General features: G+C 36.1%; 1 protein-coding gene across 1 annotated transcript; it reads left to right on the forward strand.

Moving 5' to 3' along the window:
• Window positions 1–7827: 7827 nt before the first annotated feature.
• LOC106829641 (olfactory receptor 2M3-like) lies at window positions 7828–23056 on the forward strand. The gene has a single exon (XM_070515470.1). The coding sequence runs from the start codon at window positions 21838–21840 to the stop codon at window positions 22774–22776; it is 939 nt and encodes a 312-aa protein (XP_070371571.1). The 5' UTR covers window positions 7828–21837; the 3' UTR covers window positions 22777–23056.
• The last annotated feature ends 4660 nt before the right edge of the window (window positions 23057–27716 follow it).

Consider the following 27716-nt stretch of genomic DNA (forward strand, 5'->3'; position numbering starts at 1 on the left):
TCAGGTTTTAGCGATAAATTTCTGGCATAAAGGTTTTGATTAAGCATGAAGGGATTGAATGTAGTGCAAGGTAGAAGTGTTGGCCCTTAATCATAACATGATCAATTTATCAATAGGAACACAAAGGAATAAAGAATCTGAGGACACAAAAACTAGTTGATATATATGTGCAGGATGATATGTTGTGGAGTTTTTCTTCTTCTTGCTGCCATTTTCTCAGTGAAACTGAAAAAGATCTTTAGTTATTAGTGAATATATTTATCTGTTATAGAAATAATAAGCAGCTATATGATATAAAAAGATTTTTCTTCTTCCCTCCCTCTCTCTCTTTCTCTGCCATGTGAGCACGCAGTGAGAAAGCAGCTGTCTGCAAGCCAGGAAGAGACCTCTCACCAGAACCTCACCATGCTGACACCCTCATCTTGAACTTCCAGCCTCCAGAATTGTGAGAAATAAATTTCTGTTGTTTAAGCTACCCAGTCTATGGTATTTTGTTATGGCAGCCTGAGCAGACTAAGACAATGCCCAAAGAAGAACAGATCTGAATGAAATTGTAATGAAAAATATTGAATTAAAAACAGGGGAAAAGCAAAATAATAAATAACAACAACAAAAAAAAGAAGTAAAAATAGATAAGAGGATAAAATTCAAGATGGGAAAGAAGATCCAACAAAGAGATGGCAATGCAAATCCCTGAAGAAGATCAAGAAAACAGTGGAGAGGTGACGTCACCATCATGGGAAAGTGAACTTTCCCGTAATCTTCCCCCTCCAGCATACAAGAAAAAAAGAGCTGCACTTCAACAGAGGACATCCAAACACAACACAAATAATGTCGGAGAGACACATGCAGCCACACGACAGAGGACAGAGAGGCTAGAACCCACCTTGGTGAGGTGGAACGGGGTAAGAGAAAACTTCACTCTCCCCGCAAAAGACTGCAATCCGGAACCGCGAGAGGCCTCTGCGAGGGAAGGAATGGGGGAAAGGGTGTTCATCCGTGGGAACATCAAGGATCCTGGTGGGCCTATGTAGCCTAGAGGGAAGACCTCTACTGGGATGAGAGCTTTCGCAGAGGGTGGCTTCATCAAGCCAACACCCCAGGAGAGCAGATAGCAAGAGCAGAGCAAGAAAACCCCAAGAACACGCAGGAGACATCATCTGTACCCCCAAGCGCCCAGTGCCTGGGATCTCAGCTGAAGGCCGAGGCCTCAGAATACATGGCTCTTGACCCCCACCCAGTGGCAATACGAGGTAACTGCAACCAAATAATACTAAGATGCATAAAAACAGAGCTACATTATATCAATGTCAATCATTATATCAAATCTCCAGACCAGAGATAAAATAACAGGTACTCAGAATTCAGTCCTGAGGACACAGAAATATGTAATCTAAATGACAACAAATTCAAAATAGCTATCATCAAAAACTCAATGAGGTAAAAGAGAATGTAGAGAAACAATTCGACGAGTTCAAGAGCTACTTCACAAAAGAGATTGAAACTATAAAGGAGAATGAATCAGAAATATTAGAAATGAAAGACACAATGGAAGAAATAAAACAAAATACAGAGTCCCTAAATGCTCCAGTGGACATCATAGAGGAGCATATCAGCATAACTGAAGATAGACATGTTGAAATGCTCCAGACGGAGAAGGAGAGAGAACTAAGACTAAAAAGAAATGAAGAAAGTCTCTGAGAAATGTCCAACTCCATTAGGAAATTCAACATAAGAATAATAGGTATTCAAGCTGGAGAAGAGAAGGAAAATGGAGCAGAAAGCTTGTTGAAAGAAATAACAGCATCACATCAGTGATATTGGACTGTAATTTTCTTTTTTTGTTGTTGTCCTTGTCTGGTTTTGGTGTCAGGATAATGTTTGCTTCACAGAAGGAGTTAGGAAGCTTCTCCTCCTCTTCAATTTTTTGGAAGAGTTTGAAAAGGATAGATATTAAGTCTTCTCTGAATGTTTGGTAGAATTCACCAGAGAAGCCGTCTGGTCCTGGACTTTTATTTTTTGGGAGGATTTTGATTACTGTTTTGATCTCCTTACTGGTGATTGGTCTATTCAAATTCTCTATTTCTTCTTGACCCAGTTTTGCAAAGTTGTATGATTCTCAGAATTTATTCATTTCTTCTAGATTATCCAATTTGTTGGAGTATAGCTTTTCATAGTATTCTCTTGTAATCTTTTATATTTCTGAGGTGTTTGTTGTAATCTCTCCTCTTTCATTTCTGATTTTATTTATTTGAGGCTTCTCTCTTTTTTCTTGGTGATTTTGGCTAAAGGTTTGTCAATTTTGTTTATCTTTTCAAAGAACAAGCTCTCAATTTCATTAATTTTTTATATTGTTTTTAGTCACTATTTCATTTATTTCCACTCTGATTTTTATTATTTCCTTCCTTCTGCTGATTTTGAGCTTTATTTGTTCTTCTTTTTCCAGTTCCTTATGGGCACTGTTAGATTTTTTATTTGGTATTTTTCTTGTTTGTTGAGGTAGGCCTGAATAGCTATAAACTTCCCTCTTAGAATCACTTTTCCTGTAGTCTATAGATTTTGGCATGTTGTATTTTCATTTGTAGGTAATTTTTGATTTCTCCTTTGATTTCTTCATTGACCCAGTTGTTGTTCAGCAGCATTTTGTTTAATCTCCATATTTTTGTGGCTTTTCTAATTTTCTTCTTGTAGTTGATTTCTAGTTTCCTAGCTTTGTGGTCAGAAAAGATGCATGGTATTATTTCCATCTTCTTAAGTTTATTGAGACTTGGCTTGTGGCCTAATACATGATCAATCCTGGAGAATGTTGTACATGCGTTTGAAAAGAATGTGTATTCTGTGGTTTTTGGGTGGAATGTTCTGTATATATCTAAGTCTAGCTGCTCTAATACATCGTTTAAGGCCAATGCTTCCTTATTGATCTTCTGTTTGGATGATCTAGCCATTGGTGTAAGTGGAGTGTTAAAGTCCCCTACACTTACTGTGTTTCTGTCTATTTCTCCTTTTATGTCTATTAGTAATTGCTTTATAAATTTAGATGCTCCTATCTTGGGTGCATAGATATTTACAAGTGTTATATCCTCTTGTTGGATTGTTTCCTTTATCATTATGTAGTGTCTTTCCTTATCTATTGTTACAGTTTTTGTTTTAAAGTCTATTTTGTCTGATGTAAATATTGCTACCCCAGCTTTTTTTTCTTTGCCCTTTGCATGGAGTATCTTTTTCCATCCTTTCACTTTCCGTTGTTAGTGTCTTTAGGTCTGAAGAGTGTCTCTTGTATGCAGCATATATATGGGTCTTGTTTTTTTATCCAATTGGCTACCTTATGTCTTTTGATTGGAGCATTTAGTCCATTGCCATTTAAAGTAGCTATTGATAAATATGTATTTATTACCATTTTGTTACTTTTTTCTAGATGTTTTAGTAGCTCTTCTCTGTTCCTTTCTTCTTCTCTTGCTCTCTTCTCTTGTGGTTTGATGGCTTTCTTTAGTAACATGTTTGATTTCTTTCCTCTTTCTTATTTGTTTACTTACTACAGGTTTCTGGTTTGTGATTGCCATGAGGTTCCTATATAATACTCTACACATATAGCAATCTACATTGAGTTGATAGTCTTTTTAGCTTGACTTCTTTCTAAAACCTCTACTCTTTTACTCTCCTCCTCCCACAATTTGTTTTTGAAATCATATCTAATATTTTGTTTTTTGTGTGTCTATCCATTAGCCGCTTGTCATTGAAATAGGTAATTTTAATACTTTTGTCTTTTAACCATCATATTATCTTCATAGATGGTTGATCTGTCACCTTTACTATATTTTTGCCTTTATCAGTGATTTTGTTGCCTGGTGTTTTTTTTTTTTTTTATAATTTTCTTATCCCTGTTTGTGATCTTCTCTTTCCAACTTACATAAGTCCCTTCAGCATTTCTTGTAGAATTGGTTTCTTAGTGATAAACTCCTTTAATTTTTGCTTCTCTGGGAAGCTCTTTAGCTCTCCTTCCATTGTGAATGATAACCTTACTGGATAGAGTATTCTTGGCTGTAGGCTTTTTCCTTTCAGCACTTTAAATATGTCATGCCACTCTCTTCTAGCCTATAGGGTCTTGGCTGAGAAGTTCATCAATAGCCTTAGGGGATTTCCTTTGTATGTCACTTGTTATCCTTTTTTTGCAGTTTTAAGATTCTTTCTTTATCTTTAATTTTGGACATTTTAATTATAATGTGTCTTGGTGTGGGCCTCTTTGTGTTTATCTTTTTTGGTGTTCTCTGTGCTTCCTGTACTTGGACGTCTGTTTCCTTCCTCAGATTAAGAAAGTTTTCAGCTCTTATACCTTCAAATAGATTCTCTGCCCCTTTGTCTCTCTCTTCTCCTTCTGGGACACCCATAATAAGAATGTTAGTGTGGTTGACATTGTCCCAGAGTTCCCTTAGAGTGTTCTTGTTCTTTTTAATACTTTTTTCTTTTATCCGTTCTGCTTGGGCGATTTCCTCTAGTCTTTCGTCCAGCTCACTGATCCGTTATTCTGTATCATCTACTCTGCTATTCAGTTCCTCTAGTGGATTTTTCATTTCCAGTATTGTATTCTTCATCTCTGATTGGTTCTTTCCTATATTTTCCAATTCTTTGTTGACGTTCTCACTGTGTTCATCCAGTCTTCTCCCAATATCAATGAGCATCATTATGAGTTTTTGTTTGAACTCTTCGTTAGGTAGATTGCTTATTTCTGTTTCGTTTAGTTCTTTCTCTGGGGTTTTGTCCTGTTCCCTTGCTTGGAATGTATTCCTTTGCCTCCTCATTATGCCTCTTTCTCCGTGCTTATATCTATGTATTAGGTGAGTCAGCTATGTTTCCTGTCCTTGGAGAAGTGGTCTTATGTAAGAGATGCCTTTTGAGGCCCCTCAGTGTGGTTCCCTTTTGTCACCAGTCCAAATGATCCAGTAATGACCCCTGTGTGGCCTATTTGTGTCCTTCTGCTGTGTCAGGGTTTCTCTTACTGCAGATACCCGTGAGTCTAGTCTTTCTCTCCCTGGCCGGCTGTTTGAAAATCAGGTTTGGGAAGCCCCAGCACCATTGGCTACAAGGTCTAATGGCACACTCCTGTTTCATTTTTCCTGTTAATTTAGTAGGTAGCAAGTGCAACTAGTTGCTAGGCTCAGGGGCTTACACTTGCTGTAGGCCTCAGGCCTGCAAGGCTGTCCTCAGCTGTCTTAGGATTGTAGCTGAGTAGGGCTGGCACTACACACAGGAGCACTCACTTCTTTCAGGCTTCAGAAGGTGGGGCCAATCCTCTTTGTGGCTGTTTGTGAAGCACACATCTTCTTCCACTGATAAGCCCCACCCCCACAGTTCCACACACACCATCAACACAGTCCTGATCTGTGCACACTTCCCATTGCCCTAGAGTGTACCCAGTCACCCCACTGTAGAGGCCCCGACCTCTCCACCAATGCCCCCCACAGTTCACACAGTCCTCACACAGGCCCTGCCCCACAGAGGTGGACACACTCATCTGCCTGTAGAGGATCAAGGCACCCAGTCACTGCAGGCTGAAAAGTAGCCTGAGGGCTTTCTGTTGGGTGGGGCCAGTCCTTAGGGCCGGCTGCCTACCCTGGCTGAATTGGATTAAATCTGTGCTCCAGTGGGTGTGGCAGACCCCTGGGCTAACAGGCCAGGGGAAGAATTTCAATGGTGTCTGCCAGCATCTGTCAGCATGCCTGTATTAGGTCACAACAACGGCTACCACTAATGTCTCAGTCTCTGGAGAGGTCTTACCTCTCACCAAAATGCACCTAGAGCTTACCAGGTGAGTCTCTTTCCACAAAACAACTGTGCAGCTTTCTGTCTGGTGATTTTATGTTGCTCTCTGAGATGAGTGAATTTGTGCATGGGCCCTTTAAGAGCCAAGTTTTTTTGGCTTTTATCCAATAGCTTTTCTGGGGGTATTGCCCCATTGCAGTTAATAGCCAGCAAAGCCAGATAGTAGTTGTGTTGAGTCTGAAGGATGCTTATTATGGTATCAGGACCCCGCTCAGTTCCCCACTTCTCCAGGGAGGGCTGCATACCTTAGGGTGGCTCCCACATGGTGGGCTATGACTCTCCATGGCTCACAAAGGTGGATTTTTTTCTCTCCAGGACTTTCTGCTTCAGTCAGGACTGTCCCTTTGATGGGGGGTTCTTTTTATCCAGTTTTCAGTTTTCTCTCCAGGGTAATTTTTTCCAAGAATAGTTGTAACCTGATTGTATTCATGGGAGGAGGTGAGTTCAGAGTCTGCCTATGCTGCCATCTTGATGAGATCTCTGCATGGATCTTTTAAATTTCATTTTCCAAGTGTTTGCTGCTAGCATATCTATATATATCCAATTGTTTCTTGTGTTGACTTTGTATTTTATTTTGTAGATTCCTTAGAATTTTCCAAGAATTAAATTATATCATCTTGAAATAAAGAGTGTTTTCTTTTCCTTTGTAAACTTTATATCCATTACTATATTATATATTGTCTAGGACCTCCAGTACAATCTTGAACAGAAGTGGCATGATAAGAAAGCATTGCCTTGTTCCTAATATTATGGAGAAGGTATTTGGCATTTCATCATTAAATCTGGTAGTAGTAGGTTTTTATTGTACATGTCTTTTGTAAAATTGGAGAAATCCCTTTTATCTTTAGTATGCTGAGAACTTTTATTCATGAATGGGCGTTGAATTTTATCAGATATTATTTCAGGATCTATTGAGATGATCCTATGGTTTTTCTCCTTTTTTGTTTTAATATGTCAAATTACGTTGATTTAACGAAGATAAATATACTTGGCTTGCATCCCTGGGACGAAACCCACTTGGTGATGATTTATTACCCTTTTCTATATTCTCAATTCAATTCTCCAATATTGTGTTTCAGAATTGGCATCCATGTTCATGAAGGATATTATTTTCTTGTGATTAATTGATGAATTCTGGCAAAAGGGTATGTTGGGTTCATGAAATAAAATTGCAAGTGTCCCATTCATCTCTATTTTCTGGTAGATTTTGGTTAGAATTGGTATTACTTCTATCTTAACTGTTTGATATGATGTACCAGTGACTACCATCTGAAACTAGGATTTCATTAAGAGAAGCTTTCTGACTATGAATTCAATTTCTTTAGTAGGTATGGGACTACTCTGAGTTGAAATTCTGATTGTGTCAGTTTTGGTAATTTGTAGTTTTAAACGAATTTTTAAATTCAACGTAAAATTTCAATAGGTATATCTTATTGATAATATTGCCTTATTATCCACTTAAGATCTGTGGCATCTCTCATGATAGACTCTCTTTCTCTGCTAATATTTATAGTTTGTATCTCCTCTTTATTTCTTGATCAGTTGTGCTAGAGATCTGTCAACTTTACTAATATTTCCAAAGAAACAACTTTCCATGTTGTTAATTTTCTTTATTTTGGTATTATAATTTAATGATTTTCACCCTTAGTTTTACTCTTTCCTTCCTTCTACTATTTTGATTTGAATTTATTCTTTTTTTCTCTTATTGATGTGGAAATAAATAACTGATTTTTAAACTTCTCTTTTTCTCAAACATAAGCATTTAGTGCTCTTTATTTTCTTTTATACATTGCTGTATATACATTTTCTTTTGTGGATTTTATGATGTTGTGTTTCCATTACCATATAGTTCAAAATATTTTCTTCTTTGACTCATGGGTATTTTTTATTTCCAAATATTTGGGGATTTTCTTGGTATATGTTATTGTTTATTTTTAATTAATATTCTGTGAAATTTCACTTTTAAATTTGCTATCCCTTATTTGAGGATTCACCGTATGGTCTGTTTTGGTGACTATTTCATTTGTACTTGGCAAGAATGTATATTCTTCATTTCTTGGGTGTAATGTTCTACAAATGTTCATTATGTCATGTTGGTAGATGGTATTTTTCAAATGTTCTACGTGTCTTTTTATTTTTTTTATTAATTATCTGGAGTAGGTTGTGCTGCCTATATGCACTGAATGCCTGAAAGCAGCTGCTCTGTATATTATATTAGTTTCTTATTGCTGCTATATGAAAATACTACAAACATAATGGTTTGAAACAACCCAAATTAATAACCTTACAGTTCCAGAGGTCAGAAATCCAAAACCATTTTCACTGGGCTAAAATCAAGGAGTCAGCAGGGCTGGTTCCTGCTGAAGTCTAAAATGGAGAATCAGTTTCCTTGCCTTTTTCAGCTAGCAGAGGCTGCCTACATTTTTGGCTTATGACCCCTTCCTCCATCTTCAAAGCCAGCAGCATAACATCTCTTCTCCTCTCTGACCCCTGCTTCCATCCTTGCATATTTTCTTTTACTCTCATCCTTCTACCTTCTTCTTGTTAGAACCCTTGTCATTACATTGGGCCCACCTGGATAATCTAGGATAATCTGAAGGTCCTTAATTTAATCACACCTGCAAAGACCCTTTTATCAGGTACAATCACATATTCACAAGTTCCAGGAATTAGGATGTGGACATATTTGAGAGGCTATTATCCAGCCTACCACATATATTTTATCCAGTTCATGATTTTTTACACCACAAGGCCAGGCCTTGTACAATTATTCTATCATGGCTGGAATTGGTTGTATTTTTTAAATCTTTACAGAGAACTTTTGTTTTTACTTTGTCAATTGTCTTTTACTGTATGTTTTCTCAATTCATCCTTTTTTGTCTTCCTTGTATTTTCTTTGGGTTTGATTTCCTCTTATTTTTCTCACTTTTTTGAGTTGAAAGCTTAGATTGTGTATTTTTGGGCATTCTTATATTCTGTAGAGCATTCACATCTATAAATTTCCCTTTTACTTTAGCTACGTGTAAGTTTTAATATGGTGTGCCTTTATAATTATTATGTAGTAAAAATATTTGTATATCCATTGTGATTTCTTTCCTGGTGCCTGTGTCATTTAGAAGTGTGTTGCATAATTTCCAAGCAGGTGTAGATTATCTGGTTACCTTTTAATTATTGATTTCTAGTATAATCCACTCTAATCTAGAAAAAACTTTGAATGATTCTAGTCCTTTGAAATGAGACCTGCACTATGACTCAACATATTTTCTATTTTAGTCTGTTTTCAAGGAATTCTTTTTTTCTAAATTTTAGTTAAGACAATGTGTGTTACATCCCCAGCTCTTATTTATCTTATTTTTGACCATCTTTGCCCATTTAGTCAACCCTCCACCCCCTGACTCTGGCATCACCAATTTGTTCTCTGTATGATTTTGTGGGCTTTTTCTTTTTATATTCAATGTGTACGTGTATGATTACAGTATTTGTCTTTCTCTGTCTGACTTATTTCACTTAGCCTAGTGCCCTCAAGGCACATCTATGTTGTTGCAAATGGCATGATTTCCCTTTTTTTATGGTGGAATAATTTTTTAAATCCATTTATGTCTCCAAGAACACTTAGGTTCCATGTCTTGGCTATTGTAAATAGTACTGCAATGAACATGGAGGTGGAGAATTTTTTTGAGATAGTAATTTTGTTTCCATCAGATAAATACCCAGAAGTGAAATTGCTGGATCATATTGTAGTTCTATTTTTAATTTTTTTGAGGAACTCCACACTGTTTTCCATATTGGCTTCACCAATTTATATTCTCACCAGGACTTGTTATTTCTTGTCTTTTTGATAATAGTCATTCTAACAGGTGTGAGATGATATCTCATTGTGATTTCAATTTGCATTTCCCTGATGATTAGTGTTGTTGAGTACCTTTTCATGTACCTATTGACCATATGTATGTCTTCTGTGGAAAAATGTCTATTCAGATCCTCTGCCCATTTTTTAATCATATTGTTTGGGATTTTTGCTATTGAATTGTATGATTTATATATATATTTTTGCTATTAACCCCTTATCAGATATATGATTTGCAGATATTTTCTCCTATTTGGTAGTTTGCTTTTTCATTTTGTTGGTGGTTTCCTTTGCTGTGCAGAAGCTTTTTAGTTTGGTGTAGTCCCACTCGTTTATTTTTGCTTTTGTTCTCTTTGCTTTTGGTGTCAAATCCAAAAAATCATTGCCAAGACCAATGTCAAGGAGCTTACCCCCTATGTTTTCTGCCAGGAGCTTTATAGTTTCAGATCTTGTGTTCCAGTCTCTAATCAATTTTGAGTTGATTTTTATGTATGGTGTAAGATAGAGGTCTAGTTTCATTCTTTTCCATGGAGTTGTCTAGTTTTCCCAGTACAATTTATTGAAGAAATGATCTTTTCTCCGTTGTATATTCTTGACTCTTTTGCCATAAATTAATTGAACAGATAAACTTGGGTTTAGGGAGCTCTGTATTCTGTTCCATCAATCTATGTGTGTATTTTTATGCCAATATCATGCTGTCTTGATTACTATAGCTTTGTCATATAGTTTGAAATTAGGAAGTGTGATTCCTCCAGCTTTGTTCTTCTTTCTCGAGATTGCTTTGGATATTCGGGATCTTTTGAGGTTCCATACAAATTTTAAGATTGTTTGTTCTATTTCTGTGAAAATTGCCGTTGGAATTTTGATAGAGATTGCATTGCATTTGCGGATCACTTTGGGTAGTATGGACATTTTAACGATATAAATTCTTCTAATCCATGAGCACATAACATCTTTCCATCTATTTGTTGCTTCTTCAATTTTTTTTATTAATGTCTTATAGATTTCAGTGTACAGATCTTTCACCTCCTTGGTTAAATTTATTCTCAAGTATTTTATTCTTTTGATGCAATTGTAAATGGGATTGTTTTCTTAATTTCTCTTTCTGATAGTTCATTATTGGTGTATAGAAATGCGAATGACTTTTGTCTATTGATTTTGTATTCTGAAAACTTTACTAAAATCTTTTATGTGTTCTAACAGTTTTTTGGTGGAGTCTTTATGGTTTTTATACATAATATCACGTCATTTAAAAACAGAGACACTTTCACTTCTGTTGTGATTTGGATGGATTTTATTTCTTTTTCTTGCTTAATTGCTCTGGCTAGGACATCCAGTACTATGTTGAATAAAAGTGATGAGAGACAAAAACAAAGACAACATCTTTGTCTTGTTCCTGATCTTAGAGGAAAAGGTTTTATCTCTTTGCCATTGAGTGTGATGTTAGCTGTGGCCTTGTCATATGCAGCCTTTATTATGTTGAGGTATACTCCCTCTATATCCAGGTTGCTGATAGTTTTTATCATAAAACAATGTTGACTTTTGTCAAATCTTTTTTTTTTTTTTGCATCTATTGAGATGATCATATGATTTTGATTCTTCATTTTGTTAATGTGGTATATCATCTTGATTGATTTTCAAATGTTGAACCATCCTTGCATCCCTGGAATAAAACCCCACTAGCTCATGATGTATGATCCTTTTAACATATCATTCTATTAAATTTGCTAATATTTTGTGGAGGATTTTTGCATGTATGTTCATCAGGAATATTGGCTTGTAATTTTATTTTCTTGTACTGTTCTTGACTGATTTGGGCATCAGTGTAATGCTGGCCTTGAAAAATGAGTTTGGAAGTGTTCTGTCCTCTGACTTTTGGACAGTTTTGAAAAGGATTAATATTAATTCTTCTTTAAATGTTTGGTAGAATCCACCAGTGAAGCTGTCTGTTCCTGGACTTTCATTTGTTAGAAGATTTTTGATTATTGATTTAATCTCCTTACTAGTAATTTGTCTGTTCAGATTTTCTATTTCTTCCAGATTCAATCTTGTTCATGTATGTTTCTATGAATTCATCCATTTCTTCTAAGTTGTCCAGTTTGTTGATTTATAATTTTTCATAGTAGTCTCATGATTCTTTGTATTTCTGTGGTATCAGTTGTGATGTCTCCACTTACATTTTTAATTTTTTTTTTTTTTTTTTGCTTGAGCTCTCTCTCTTCTTTTCTTGGTGAGTCTGGCTAAAAATGTGTCTATTTTGTCTGCTTTTTCACAAAACCAGCTTATAGTTTCATTGATCTTTTCTATTGTCTTTTTCTCTCCATTTCATTTATTTGACTCTGCTCTTTGTCATTTCCTTCCTTCTCCTAACTTTGGGCTTCATTTGTCCTTTTTCTTCTAGTTCTGTGAGACTGAAAGTTAGATTGATTACTTGAGATCTTTTTGTTTTATTATGAACTTTCCTCTTAGAACTGCGTTTGCTATGCTCTATAAGTTTTGGCATGTTGCATTTCCATTTTTATTTGTCTGAAGATATTTTTAAATTCTCTTTTGATTTCTTCTTTGACCAATTGGTTGTTTAGTCAAGGTACTCTTTTTTTTTTTTTTTTTTTTGAGGAAGATTAGCCCTGAGCTAACTACTGCCAATCCTCCTCTTTTTGCTGAGGAAAACTGGCCCTGAACTAACATCCATGCTCATCTTCCTCTACTTTATATGTGGGACACCTACCACAGCATGGCGTTTGCCAAGCAGTGCCATGTCCACACCCAGGATCTGAACCAGCAAACACTGGGCCACAGAGAAGTGGAACGTGCGAACTTGACCACTGCACCACCGGGCCAGCCCCAAGGTACTCTTTAAAAGAATGCTACTCATTATTGCTTGTCAAACTTTTAAAAATATGTGAGTTATGTCGTGTCTATCACTTATATTATTCATATAATACCCAAACAGGTGTGCTTAAGAAATAGTTACCTACTGTAAATCATGAGGGTCTTATCCTGTTTTCTTCTTAAAAATTTATCTCTTTATCTTTCACATTCACCTCTTCAATCCTTATGTAATTTCTTTTTGTAAGTTGGAGTTATTAAGTTAATATTTGCTTATTATTATACATATAAATATCCACTTGTCTCAGTATGATTTTTTGAACACCAACCTTTCCTCATTGCATATAATTGTTATTAATCAGAGAGTTTTCATTATTAGATTTTTTACTGTGTATAAAATTCTAGTTTAGCAGTTATTTATATTGAGCCTTTCTAAAATATTACATTTTCTTCTGGCTTCCATCCTTTCTATTTATAATCGGATTTCAAGTCAGGTTGCTCTTTTGAAAGCAATATCTTCCATCTCTTTCTGATTTAAAGATTTTCTTATTGTATTTCTGGGTTTTTTCAACTAGTCTGACTATGTTGTTCCTAGGTTCTATCTTTCCACTAGTATGAGGTTTATAGACATCTTTAATCTGTGAATTTATATCTTTCATCAGTTTTGGAAAATTCTGTACTACTATCTCTTCAACTATTTATTTTTTTCTATTCCATCTTTTCTCCTTATGGTAGTGCAATTGCATGTATATTAGAAATTTTAACTATGCCCTATAGATTTCTTATGTTCTTTTATTTCATTTTTTTTCTCTGAACTTAAATTTGAATAGTTACTATTAACCTGATTTTCAATACACTAGTCATCTCTTGTGCTGTGTCTGGTATACTGTCAAACCCATCTATTCAATTCTTAAGTTTTGTTATTATATTTTTTATTCCTGGGTTGTTGTTTGATTATTTTATTATCAATTCTGAGTCACTGGTGAAATACTACACACTTTCATCTAATTTTTCCATTCTGTATCTTTTTTTTCTTCAACATGTTTCAGATAATTTTCTTAAAGTACTTGACTCCTAATTCTATTTAGTGGATTACCAGGAAGTCTATTCCCATTGTCCTCTCTTCTCTTTGTATTCATTTATATGATCCTGTCTCTTTACATGTCTCTTTATATTGATTGAATGTCAAGCATTTTGTATAAAAAGGTAGAGCCTCCCTTTGATGTTATTCACCAGGGAAAGCTCCATCTTTCTTCTACTAAACTAATAAAGTGGTGATGTAACACATTAATCTCAGAGACTGAGATGAAACAAGGTAAGTAGAATTTTGGTAACACTCCAATTATCCCTCATTTACCACTTATAGGGAATAGCCCTCCAGCTCTTCTGACTAACAGAGTTACTGAGGCTTCTGAGTATTTACTGGGGCTTGTACCCCTATGGGTCCTTCTCATGGACATGATAAGATTCCACATTTCCCAGTGATCAGAGGAACTAATACATCATCTCTCAAAACTGTCCAATTGACCATAAGTATCAGGTATTTGAATATGAGCTTTCAAAGGCTCCTAACTAGGGCTAGGCAGGAATTTGGAGGGGAAGTCATTCAGAGAGAGAACTAAGAACATAACAACTGTTGAGTGAAGGACCAATATTTGAATCACTGATATCATAAGAAAAAAGAAACTAATAGTGACTGATGATGTCCATTTTAAGACAATGTGTGACCATTTTTAAACGTTGTAAATATTCCCCCAAAAATGGTGAAAAAAAAGGTACAAAAAAGGAAAAATCCCCATTATCTCAGTAATCATCTCAGGCTTGATGCTGATGAGGTAGCATATAATTCTGCTTCTTTTCTCAGCCATGGTAAAGTGTCTCTGGCAGAAAGCTTATGGATTATATAGATAAGGTATTTAATGACTAACAAACATGTTTTGGGTTTATTAGTGGCTTAATCTAAAAGTGTCAACTGAAAAATAAATATGAGGGGCAAAAATAGCTTATTGAACATGTTTTACCATGGAACAGAGAACAATAGAATCCAAGGGCCAAGATGTCATTGTTAACTTTGGAAAGAGTAGCGCCTACACAACAGCATCAACTGGGAAGATTTTAAAAATAGCAATGCCTGGCCTCGTCCCAAGAGATTCCAATTCAATGGGTGTCAGAAGGGTCTGGTCCTGAGAAACAGTTTTTAATCTCTTCAAGGGACTCTAGTGAGTATCCAAATTTGAGAACCATTGGGATAGGAAGCATAAGAAATTGCTAAGAATTTAAAAGCCAGACAGTAGACAGGTGTATATTTCAAGCAGTTTATATTATTAATGATGAAAGAAAGTGAGAATTCTCTATGATCTGGTATGAAAAGTAAAGCTTATACTGGAAACAAGAATAATTACCTTGGTGACCTAGGAAAAAGTCAGAAGATAACTTCACCACTATAATTAAAGGCAAGAGACTGAATCCCTGTGGACTAAGAAATTTAACTAGAAAAAAATCTTAGGAATTAAACCCTTTTATTTACTCAGTCAGTGCTATTGTATCTTCTTGGGAAACATCAACAGGTAAGATTGCAAAAAGAAGTTTAAATTACAAAATTTCTGGGACCTTCTTAGTTTCAATGAGGCAAAATAGGTGAAAACCTGTACTATTTTGGATACTTCCAAAACAATATATCTATTTTCATCTTAACTTGGCATGCATTAGTTCATCCCATATTTAAAACTTGAGTAATGTTAATCTTGTATAAATCTTGGGGGTTTTAAAAGGGTATTATGTGAATGTAAGACATTATTTTGATTTGATTGTTTTATAATGTATGCTACTTTAAAAATCATTCAGAGAATCTCCTCATGGATCTAGTCCATTAGTTCAAGACATGTTTTTTGCTAGGAAGCACATTTTCAACTCTGTGTAAAGCATACTTTTATTTGCTTAAAATAGTATTTTAAAAATGAAGGACATATATTTTACCTTTCAGGGACCTATACTCTAGTTGAAAGAATAAGTCATTACACAAAATAGTAGGTGGTAAATAAAGATGGAAATCAATAGATGTGTTATGGATTGAACTGTGTCCCCCCAAGACTTATATGTTGAAATCCTAACCCCCAAAGTACTCAGAATGTGACCTTATTTGGAGATCTGGTTTTTACAGAGGTAATCAACTTAAAATGAGGTCATTAGGATAGGCCTTAATCCAAATGACTGGTATCCTTGTAAAAAAGAGGAAATTTGGAGACAGAGATGAAAACAGGGAGAATTCCATGTGAAGATGAAGGAAGAGATCAGGGTTTTGCTTCTACAAGCAAGGAATACCAAGATTGCCAGAAAACCACCAGAAGCTAGTGAGAGGCATGGAGTTCATTCTTTCTTGCAGCCCTCAGGAAGAACCAACCCTACTGACACCTTGAACTGAGTCTTTTAGCCTCCAGAACTGTGAGATGATAAGTTTCTATTGTTTAGTTCACCCAGTTTGTGGTACCTTTTTATGGAAGCCTAACAAACTAATACAATATGATTAAATGTAACAATTGTGATAACGGTAATGATTAAGACAATTGAAGTTCATGTTTTCTGAGTTCATATTTTGGTCTCAGCTTTATACTGAGTGATTTATAAGAGTTATCTTTTGTTATCTTTACAACAATCCTGAGAGATACATACTAGCCTCATTACAGGAATCTCACTATAGAAATTAAACAAAAATAGAAGGCCTAATGGTGCCACTTTTGACAGTGGAGTGATGATTGAAACTCAGGCAAGTCTGATCTCAAAATCTATGTCCTTGTTCAACACTCTACAACACTTTTGGTAAAGAGCAATAGAAGAGACCACTTGACTCAGTTTAGTGGATGAGGAGAACCTCTTGAGATGGTGAGTGAAACTTCTTGTGCAGTATCCTGAATGCCAGAAATAAGTAGTTGCCATTTACTTTTCTGACAATTTGGAACCTGTGGAGGCTTTTGAAGAGAGTGGCATAACTCAATGGTACTAAGAAATGTAATCAGGGAATATAGAATATTGTATCCAGACCATGAGAAGTAAAAGATTTACTTGGAAATTGGATGAGGTTACCAGGAAAGGCATGGGAAATTTTCAGAAGTAGCAGTGTGTCTTTCCAATAGACACTAGCTTTTCTCTATTTTGGATGCTGTGAGGAGGTCTCCTTTGAAGGCAAGAAGTTAGACTACATCAGTGGTTCTCAAACATTACCCAACATCCAAATCACCTGGAGGCTTGTGAAAACATATTTCTGGGCCTGATATCCAGAGTTTCTGATTCAGTAGCTCTAGGGTGGTGCCTGGGAATTCACATTTACAACAAGTTCCCAGCTGATGCTGATGTTGCTGGTTGGGGTATCACACTATGAGAACCACTGGACTAAATGAGTACTTTTTAACCATCTTAGGAGACATTCTTGTGTGCCACAATAATCCACCTGATGTGCCGCAGACTTTCTACTGCGTTCTGCAGGAGGATGGTGTTGCTGAGTTTATAACTGAGGGAGAATGCAAATTAGGAGGTACTGTGGCATCAACACATGAATTGACCTTTTCATGCTTGATATGCCCCGACCACGTCCAAATTCTTGTCTGTCTTCTCCATATGGTCTCTCCTCTATTTCTTATTCCTCTCAGGTCTCTATTTTTCCTCAAAATTTATACAAATTAATCATCTTCCTCAGCACAGGTTTTTCTCCTTTCTTTTATTTTCCTTTTACATATACATATTTGGAATAGTCCTCCTTCTTGTAAGTAGGGACAAAGCTCAGTATAATCTTGTACTCTAATTAAATAATTAGGTATAGCTATATAGTGTTTTATGATGTGGTGTTTGTAAAGGTCATTGATACTAGGGAACTTAATTCAGGATTATATAGCATGAAACATTTTGTGAGAATTTGAATGTGAATTTTCTTTTGTAAGAAAGAATTTACAATGCTTTACAAAAGATTGAATAACACAATTTAAGATTTTGAGTGTATTACTGCATATGAGCCCTTTTTATTATTATTTATATAACTAAAGACAGTCTATGGTGTTTTTGAAAATTACTTAACCACAATCTTATTGGCTACTAATATTCTGTAAGATACAGTTTTTCAGGTGGGACAGTATTGAGATTTTTTAATCAGCTATTTCTTTAAAGTCTCTAGCAAACTTAAAAGATAAGTTTTTTATCACAAATTCTTAATACAATTGTAAGGGATGAAGAAACTCTATCTGTTCCCAGGGATAGTGACACACACACACACACAGGTAAACACGAGTACATTCCCTGAAATAAATAAATAATCCTGGGAGAGCTGTTAAACAATACCCTTGTATGATATTGAAAAGACACGCCTTTTTTTAATTATTTCAATGTTGTTTAACATATTCCAAGGACAGTAAATATGCTGGCTTGAATGAGGTGCTAGTTGCCTACGGAACATTAAACTTTGTTTAGTAAGTAGAGTACATCCTTGAACACTTCGAATGTTAAGTTGAAGTTTCTGGAGTTTGTGAAATACAATGATGGTCACTCATGTACACGTAAGGATGAAGTGGGTTTAAGAACCTTCAGAAATAAAGCTTAATTAGCTGATATAATAACTATTGGTATATGAGGATTAGGTTGTTATTATAGACATAAGAACAGATGTGTCTGTATGAATGAGAGAGTTTTAAGAACAAATTTGCATGACCGGGTGACTGGGTCTTTGGGAATAAAAAAAAGAGTAAAGAATCTAAAGTTGTGATTTATGATTACTGAAATGTGCATCTAAAGAATTAAGGAAGATGGTGGTCAAAAATATTTTGAAAAGACAGAATAAGGAATTGGTAAGGACACTGGCAGCAAAGCATTTATGTCTCATGAAGGTGAGCATATATGTACATGTACATATGCATAACATATATACATATATAAAAATTGTAATGGTACAATTTTATAAGTGCTACTGTAGAGGTATGTTTAGAAAGTTATGGGAGGGTTTCCAATTCAAGAATACCGAGGAGTATATGTAGCAATACACAAAGACAGTGATTATGGGGGAAGAGATGATGAGCAAATTAAATATTATGAGGGACACATGGAAGGATCAAAAAACATAGATATCTGATGAATAAAACAAACCAGAAATTGCTATAGTCGTGAATTACACACAAAGGCCCAATTCAAAACACATTAGCTGAAGACATGTTTAAAAAATGCTGTTCTAATAAGCCCCACCACCATTGTCTCTGGTCCTCACTCCTCATTCAGAGCCATTGGCGGCAAGGTGCATACCTGGAAGCAAAACAAATGAAAGAGAGTACCGCTCTCTAGGGACAGCAACCAAATCGACTGAGAGGATATAGGCTTCTCCTGGGGTGTTGGTCCCCTTACATCAACCTCTCATTTCAGTCTTCAGCGAGTCTCATTTTAAAAGTTAGATTTCCACTTAAAACACCCAAATCGAAGTCTATCATTCACAGGGTCTTCTGAAGTACCCAGTATTCACAATTCAGCTACCCCTTAAGGGTGGTGGACTGTAGATGAATCAGTCCTGTCTCTACAAAAACAGAGTAGTTTGTGCTCCTAACATTTGCATGGTCTTAAAATTACAAAATTGCATTGGCATTACACTATTTAAATCGATAGATAATCATTACATGATCTTTTGAAAAGATATTCTGATAAATGTCACCAACACGGACAATATTTGGTTATAGAGGGATGGTGAAGTAACACAGTGAGAGATATAGGTACTCATATTTTTTTCTTACAAATCTAATAAAAACAGCAATGGAGTGTTAAAGATGTTGCACAAATTTAGAGAGAGAATCAAAGAAATGGATATCAAAAATACTATGATTATCAAAATGTATGAAGAAAATGAGAAAGGAGATGGAAAACCGTTTAAAAGACATGAATTTCTAACTTTCATGTCAGGTACGGTCAATCGCAAAATAGAGTAAAAAACATATTATTATGACTGTAGCCAGCAGGTGAAATAATAAATTATGAAAAACTGGTTGCCTCTGGGGAACAAGATATGAGTGAGGAGTTCATGTTTTGTTGTGCGTATTTTATTTTAAGTGTAAACCTTTTTAAAATTAAAATTAAAATAAATAATATAGACGAATAGCAGAAAACTTTACAAAGTTGTTGAAATAGCCTGATTGAAAGAAACAAGAATTTGAAATTTGTATTCTCGCTGACTGGACCAGGAAAAGTCTTTCTGTTTTTGCTAATTCTCTTCTCATGTAATCTTGCCTATTTCTCTAACCATTCATTTAGAAAGTAATTTTACATAGATATCTGAAAAGCAAAATTCTTGTCAGGTAATGCTAACAATAATAAACAGGGATATTGATTATGTGCTGTTTCCAAAATAATTCTCTGAACACAGGAGAAGTTTTATTTAACTATCGACTGAATGAATGCTGAAAAAATTAATTTAATTGAGTGGTCTTAATTTGTGGATTTTTATTGTAATTATCTGCATAGTGAATTTCATTTGAATTTTATCAAGCATAAAACACTATAGTAAAATTGAGGTGTTATTAGACTAGAGGAAAATGTACCATTACATTGTTATTATGGAGGCCCTGGCTCTAAAACCCAATGTATTCCAGAAAAAACAAAAGGCTAAATGTGGACTTGACCAGTCTTCTAAATGTTTTGTCTAAATAGGCTAGATCAAAGCACATTATTAGTCTCCTCCTGCAACCACACGTCTCCTCCTGCAACCACACACCCAAATCACTAATTTGATTAGGAATTTTTGAGGGAAGGGCAATCTAGATTGGACAAGCAGTCTCCACATCAGAAAATATGAGAGTAGGAGAAAACAGGAAAGATACTGTTTGCAAACAATACCTAGAGTGCAATGATGGGTCACCCGCCACAGCCCACCTTCACAGGAAGAGAAGCAGACAGCCTCTGGAATGATAGAATTGCATCAGCCTTCCACCAAGGGAGGGATGGGAGGTGGGTAGGTCCAATTCAGGTTGGCCTTGAAACTCATTCAACTTTGAGGGGCCTCTTTTAGAAAAAAAGAACACACAATTATGAAAACAGAACTGTTAGGTCCATGTAATTGACTTAAGCTTCAGGTAAATCCTCCTCTGGGTAGAGATGAAAAAAGATAAAGAGATGTGAGAATAAGTGAGTTCAAAAATGTGTTACTTCTTTGCCTGAAAAGTTTGTCTTAATGGGGCCACAGTAGAGAAGCCAGGGACCTTTAGATCAGGAGCAGTGAAAGTTGGCTTCAACAGCATTTGAGAGTAAAAGCATGAAACCTGTTCAATCTTTAAACATAGTTGGGTTGAGTCAGTGGTGGGCAGCCTGAGAGAACACCCTTCTTTTAATGACAAAATAGATTGTGTCATGGGGTTGGCTGGTTTCCTCTTCATTGGTGTTTCAACAACATAAAGAGCTGTCTTTGTTCAGTTTGTTTTTGTCTAATCCATTCCAGTTTTCCTGAGCACTAAAAGCTGGCCTTGGCTCACTCTTATAGTGATAGAGATATACCAAAACATTTGTTTGTTTGTTTTGCCCCATTTGATCTGATTTATGGAATTCAACAGAAGCGCAGGGTCTGGAATTTGGATACCTTCCTACACCTTCTTTAAGTTCCTTCATTTTTTGTGTGTGAAAAGAAATCTCAAGATACTGCCCTTTTGTAACTGAAACACAAATGATAATTTCGATTTTTTACTTCCTCATCCATAATTAAATAACCTATTCATGATGTAATTATTTTGTGATGTAGTCATGTAACAATTATTTTTAAATGGAGGTTCATCATCTATGTTATTGTATAACTAGTAGCCCTGTTTTTCCTCTAAACTTGGTGTACAAATGAAATTATATAAATGTATATGTTATCTCTTGAAAACAACGGATTATTATAGTTATTTGACTTTACTATAGAGGCAATGACATTCGAAACACTCTATTCCTCTGTTATAGTATTTGTTACATACTGACATATGATAAATTTATGGATATACTCCTATCTAATACTAGGTTATATGGTCCTTGAGGAATCAGATGTCCTGTCCAGATGCTGTGATTTGCATTTGATATCTCGTTTCACAACTACAACTCAGTTAAAAAGTGATTTCTGCTTTTTAAAGGAAGTAAAATGAAGCACATAGAAATAACTTGTCAGAGGATATGCAAGTTTGTAGTGGAGTAGCTTGAGTGTGATTAATGCTTCCTGACTGCAAGGTCTCTGTTCATCGTTTACACAGACCTGGCCATATCATGTATGTTAGTACCAGAGCACCATACATAGACAGTGAATAACTCCCCAAATGTTTAACTTTTATAACTTCTTGTGGTTCTAGATAATAAAAATATTCATCATGGAATGGGAGAATCAGACATTTAGCTCTGACTTCATCCTGATGGAAATCTTTAGTCACACTCCTACTCATATATTCCTCTTCTCTCTTGTCCTGGGCATCTTCACAGTGGCACTCTTGACAAATGCTATCATGGTTCTTCTCATCTACCTGGATACCCGACTCCACACCCCCATGTACTTCCTCCTCAGCCAACTCTCCCTCATGGACCTCATGCTCACCTGCACCACTGTACCCCAAATGGCCTACAACTATTTGTCTGGCAGATGGTCAATTTCTGTAGCAGGATGTGAAACCCAGATATTCTTCTTTGTGTCTCTCCTCGGTGGTGAATGCTTCCTATTGGCTGTCATGGCCTATGACCGCTATGTTGCCATTTGCTACCCTCTTCAGTACCACAATCTCATGAACCGGAAAATCTGTGGACTCATGGCTGCCTCTTCATGGATCCTTGGTTCCCTGGATGGTATTGTCGATGTAGCTGCTACTTTGTCCTTTTCCTATTGCAGCTCCCGAGAAATAGCCCAGTTTTTCTGTGATGTGCCTGCACTCCTAAGTCTCTCATGCACTGATACTTCCACATTTGAAATTGTTCTTTTTATCTGTTGTCTATTGATGCTTCTCTTCCCTTTACTACTCATCGTTATCTCCTACACTCGTGTAATTGCGGCTGTCATTCGCATGAGCTCTGGAGAGAGTCGGCACAAGGCTTTTACGACCTGTACTTCACACCTTATTGTTGTCGGGATGTATTATGCAGCAGCTATGTTCATATACATGCGGCCCACTTCTAATCGTTCCCCAACCCAGGACAAGATGGTGTCATCCTTCTACTCCATTCTCACCCCTATGCTGAATCCCCTTATCTACAGCTTCCGCAACAAAGATGTGGCCAAAGCATTCAGTAAGGTCCTAGGGAAGGGGAAATCTAGGGAATAAATTGGATAATGGTCAACAAGGTTTTTGTTTGTTTGTTTGTTTTGTTTTTTTGCTGTCTCATAACTCCTCTCTCTATCTGGCATGTTCATTTATCAAAAAAAGCAAAACAAAGCTTGATTTTGCAGTAAATGTATAGACCATTTTCCTAAGGTATTTATAGACATTGGAATTGATAGACTCTGGGTACACAGTTAATTGGTATACTTTGCATTCATTGTATATTCATTGTGGCTTTAATCGTAAATCAATTAAAGTTCTTGAAAAGTGAAAAATTAAGTTAATAAACAGATACACTTTAGTTTATAGAACTAAATAATAAATAAAGCTGCATTAAGTGGTTTTCCTTATTTTCAAAGCCCAGAGTCTTATTAAACTGCTTATAACTTGTGTACTGAGTTAAATACCACTCTTGACTAATTTATTTTGTTATTAGTTCATTATACGTAAACAGCCAAACCATAGGGTCACAGATATTTTCTCATTTACCAAAAAGCTTGTCCTATAATAAGTGTTACTTATATTGACAGAGGAGGTATTCTTTTTTTTGCTAAATATTTGGCTTCCTTGATACACTGAGCATTTGTATATTTGCAGATTGTCTTATGGCGGAACCACTTATATTCCAGAGTTTTATTATGTAGTGTAGTAGCATCATCCTATATTTTGTATATCTTTTTTTTTTGAATCAGCAAATCTAAAGTAGTGAAATGAAACCCTAGTGCTGTGCTTCCTACCTACAAGTCATGATCTTTATCATATCCACGCACTGAATCATGATGGGAGTATTCTTATTGTTCAGATAAATACAATCCTAGTTGAATGAGTATTGAAAAGTTTTAATGAATTTGGCAGTTGATGTAGTAAAAGCATAATGAGATTGTTAGGACAGAAGCTACCTACATTTTCCTGTGTTTTCCTGATGAACGTCGATGTTAACTGTGTGAGAATGTTCATTGGTTTGTGCTGGGCTTTGTGCAAACCCCTGTTTCCCATCCAGAGACAACCTACACAGTCTTCTCAATGGAATACACTTAAACTCAGTAGGAACACCTCATCTTGCTGTGGGTAGGAGCATGCAAAGTGAAAACAGTTTCGTATCCCTAGATGATCAAATTTCTATGAATTATCTAGTTCTATCTGGCAAATTGCATAAACATTAGAAGGATTGGGATTAATTTCATGGAACTGGCATGTACTTCTCTAATTTGTTCCTAATATTTAGAGTTACTATAAAAGGATCTATCTAAAATAGGGCACTGAGGTGGTGTTAATCTATTTAAAATATCCCTTATAAAAAATATGGTGGCCCTATTTGCAAGAGGGTCGGGGCATGAGATTTGCGATAGGATTTATGATATTCAATACCTCATCAAGCACCTTAAGACACAGTAACCTAGAAGTAATTGGAAAAGGGGAATGTTGAGTTTTACATGTACTTGATGAACACCACTGGGAAGATGGATCCTTATGGAAATCATGGAAACCACATATTACATATAGAAATGTTATTACATATTTCTAAATTTTTCAAGATAGAAATATTTCACAGTACTTTTCCTAATTTTTAAGAAGGGGTAGAATTTCTTCCCTGACATACAAAAAAACAGTGCCAAAATATAATTCTTGACAGCAGAGTTTTCCTAAGTGAGTTTGTAAGTTCACAAGTGATCAAATTAAGTCTTTTAAAACTTTCTTCCTTCCGTCTTCTATTTTTCTTTTTCTTCATCTTTTTGACATACAATACGCTATTAATGGAAACAATAGGATAGTTTTATATTGTTATATTGAGTTCATGGACCTTTGCTTTGCTTCAGAAAAAAGTACTGTAAAGAATTAATCACAGCACACCACACAGTTATTGTGGTTTCAGTTCCAGACCACCACAATAAAGTGAATATCGCAATAAAGCAAATCACATGACTTTTTTGATTTCCCAGTGAATATAGAAGTTATGTTTACACTATGCTGTGGCCTAATATGTGTGCAATAGGGTTATACCTTAAAAAACAATGTACATATTTTAATTAAAAAACACTTTATTGCTAAAAAATGCTAACTATCATCTGAGGATTCAGAGAGTTGTAATCTTTTTGCTGGTAGAGGGTGTTGCCTCGATGTTGATGGCTGCTGACTGATCAGGGTGGTGGTTGCTGAAGGTTGGGGTGGCTGTGGCAATTTCTTAAAATAAGACAACAATGAAGTTTGCCACACCGATTGACTCTTCCTTTCGTGAACAATTCTTCTGTAGCATGTGATACTATTTGACGGCATTTTTTCCTCAGTAGAATTTCTTTCAGACTCGGAATCAACCCTCTCAAACCCTGCCACTGCATTACCAACGAGTTGATGTAATATTCTAAATCCTTTGTTGTCATTTCAACAATGTTCATAGCATCTTCACCAGAAGTAGATTCCATCTCTAGAAACCACTTTCTTTGCTCACCCATAAGAAGCAACTCCTCATCTCTTCTAGTTCTATCATGAGATTCCAGCAATTCAGTCACATCTTCAGGCTCCAATTCTAATTCTAGTTCTCTTGCTATTTCTATCACATCTGCAGTTACTTCATCCACTGAAGTCTTGAACCCCTCAAAGTCATCCATGAGGGTTGGTATCAACTTCTTCCAAACACGTGTTAATGTTGATGTTTTGAGCTCTTTCCATGAATCACAAATGTTCTTAATAGCACCTAGAATGGTAAATCCTTTCCAGAAGGTTCTCAATTTTACTTTGCCAGGATCCACCAGAGGAACTACACTATCTATGCAGCTCTAGCCTTATGAAATATGTTTCTTAAATAATAAGACTTGAAAGTTGAAATTACTCCTTGATCCATGGAATGCATAATGGATTTTGTGCTAGCAGGCATGAACAACATTAATCTTGTTGTACATCTCCTTCAGAGCTCTTGGGTGACCAAGTGCATTGTCAATGAGCAGTAATATTTTGAAAGGAATCTTTTTTTCTGAGGAGTAGGTCTCAACAGTGGGCTTAAAAGATATGGTGAATCATGTTGTAAACAGATGTGTTGTCATCCAGGCTTTGTTGTTCCATTTATAGAGCACAGGCAGAGTAGATTTAGCACTATTCCTAAAGGCCCTACGATTTTCAGAATGGTAAGTGAGCATTGGCTTCAACTTAAGGTCATCAGATACATTTGCCCATAACAAGAGAGTCAGTCAGCCTGTCCTTTGAAACTTTGAGACCAGGCATTGACTTTTCCTCTCTAGCTATGAAAGTCCCAGATGTCATCTTCTTCCAATGTAAGACTTTCATTTACATTGAAAGTCTGTTGTTTAGTATAGCAACCTTCATTAATTATCTTAGCTAGATCTTCTCAATAACTTGCTGAAGTTTCTACATTTGCTGCTTTACCTTGCACTTTTATGTTGTGGAGATGGCTTCTTTCCTTAAACCTCATGAACCAACATCTGCTAGTTTCAAACTTTTCTTCTGCAGCTTCATCACCATTCTCAGCCTTCATGGAATTAAAGAGGGTTAGGTCCTTGCTCTGGATTAGGCTTTGATTTAAGAGAATGTTGTGGCTGGTTTGATCTTCCATCCAAAGCACTAAAACTTTCTTCGTATCAGCAATAAGACTGCTTTGCTTTCTTATGTTTCCTGTGTTCCCTCGAATAGCACTTTTGATTTCCTTCAAGAACTTTTCCTTTGATTCACAACTTGGCTAACTGTTTGGTGCAAGAGGCCTAGCTTTTGGCCTATCTCAGCTTTTGACATACCTTCCTGACTAAGCTTAATGGTTTCTAGCTTTTGATTTAAGATGAAAGATGTGTGAGTCTTCCTTTCACTTGAACTCTTAGAGGCCATGTAAGGTTATTCATTGGCCTAATTTCAATATTGTTGTGTCTCAGGGAATAGGGAGGCCTGAGGAGAGGGAGAGAGATAGGCGAACAGCTGGTCAGTGGAGCAGTTAGGACACATACAACATCTATCAATTAAGTTCGCTGTTGTTTATGGGAGTGGTTTGTGGCACCTCAAAACAATTATGACACACAAATCATAGATCACTGATCATAGATCATCATAACAAATATAATAATGATGAGAAAGTTTGAAATACTGCAAGAATTACTGATACTGACCCTGATGTCAGTTTCCCTACATTAAACCCAGTATATATGGGGTTAAAACCAAAATACTCCTTCCCTGCTTACTCCCTGGCTTCCTGGCTCCATAATCCTCTATCAGCCATGGAGACAGACACAGCCAAGGACAAGTGCCTGGATTCCTTATCTCCTCCCCACAAAGAGATACAGGCTGGTGGGAAAGCTCCCACCAGCAAGGCCATATGCTCTCCTCCCCCTACCTAAAACCCCAAATAAAAACTCTTCCTTTTAGCTTTTTGGGGAGTTTGGGATTTCAACATTAGCTGCCCTTTCTCCTTGCTCAGTGCTGTGTAATAATAAAATTCCTACTTTCTTCCACCACACCCAGTGTCAGAGATTGGCTTTCTGCGCAACAGGTGAGAGAACTCACTTCAACTTTGATATCATTACCAAAATATGACACAGAGACACGAAATGAGCAAATGCTGTTGGAAAAATGGCGCCCATAGACTTGCGTGGAGTAAGGTTGCCACAAATCTTCAATTTGTAAAAAATATAATATCTGTGAAGCACAATGAAGTGAAGCACAATAAAAAGAGATATATCCTACCTGCTTAGATGTGAAGTGGCTACCACAGCCTGCAGATTTTGTTGGTGTGAACGTGGTGTTATCATATTCTTAAGTTCTGAAGACCGTAGGAATATTTGGAACTGTGGATTCAAGTAAACAAAAGTTTAAATTGTGTACCTCTGAAATGCTGAAGCAGCTATGTATATTTGAACAGAAGATGACCTGCCTGCATATGCTGAAGGAACCCAGTACTCTGAAAGAGCTATCAGATTCCATTTCTTAAGAAAGATAAGAAAATTGGG

The sequence above is a fragment of the Equus asinus genome, chromosome 8 (assembly GCF_041296235.1).
Source record: "Equus asinus isolate D_3611 breed Donkey chromosome 8, EquAss-T2T_v2, whole genome shotgun sequence".
NCBI lineage: Eukaryota > Metazoa > Chordata > Mammalia > Perissodactyla > Equidae > Equus > Equus asinus.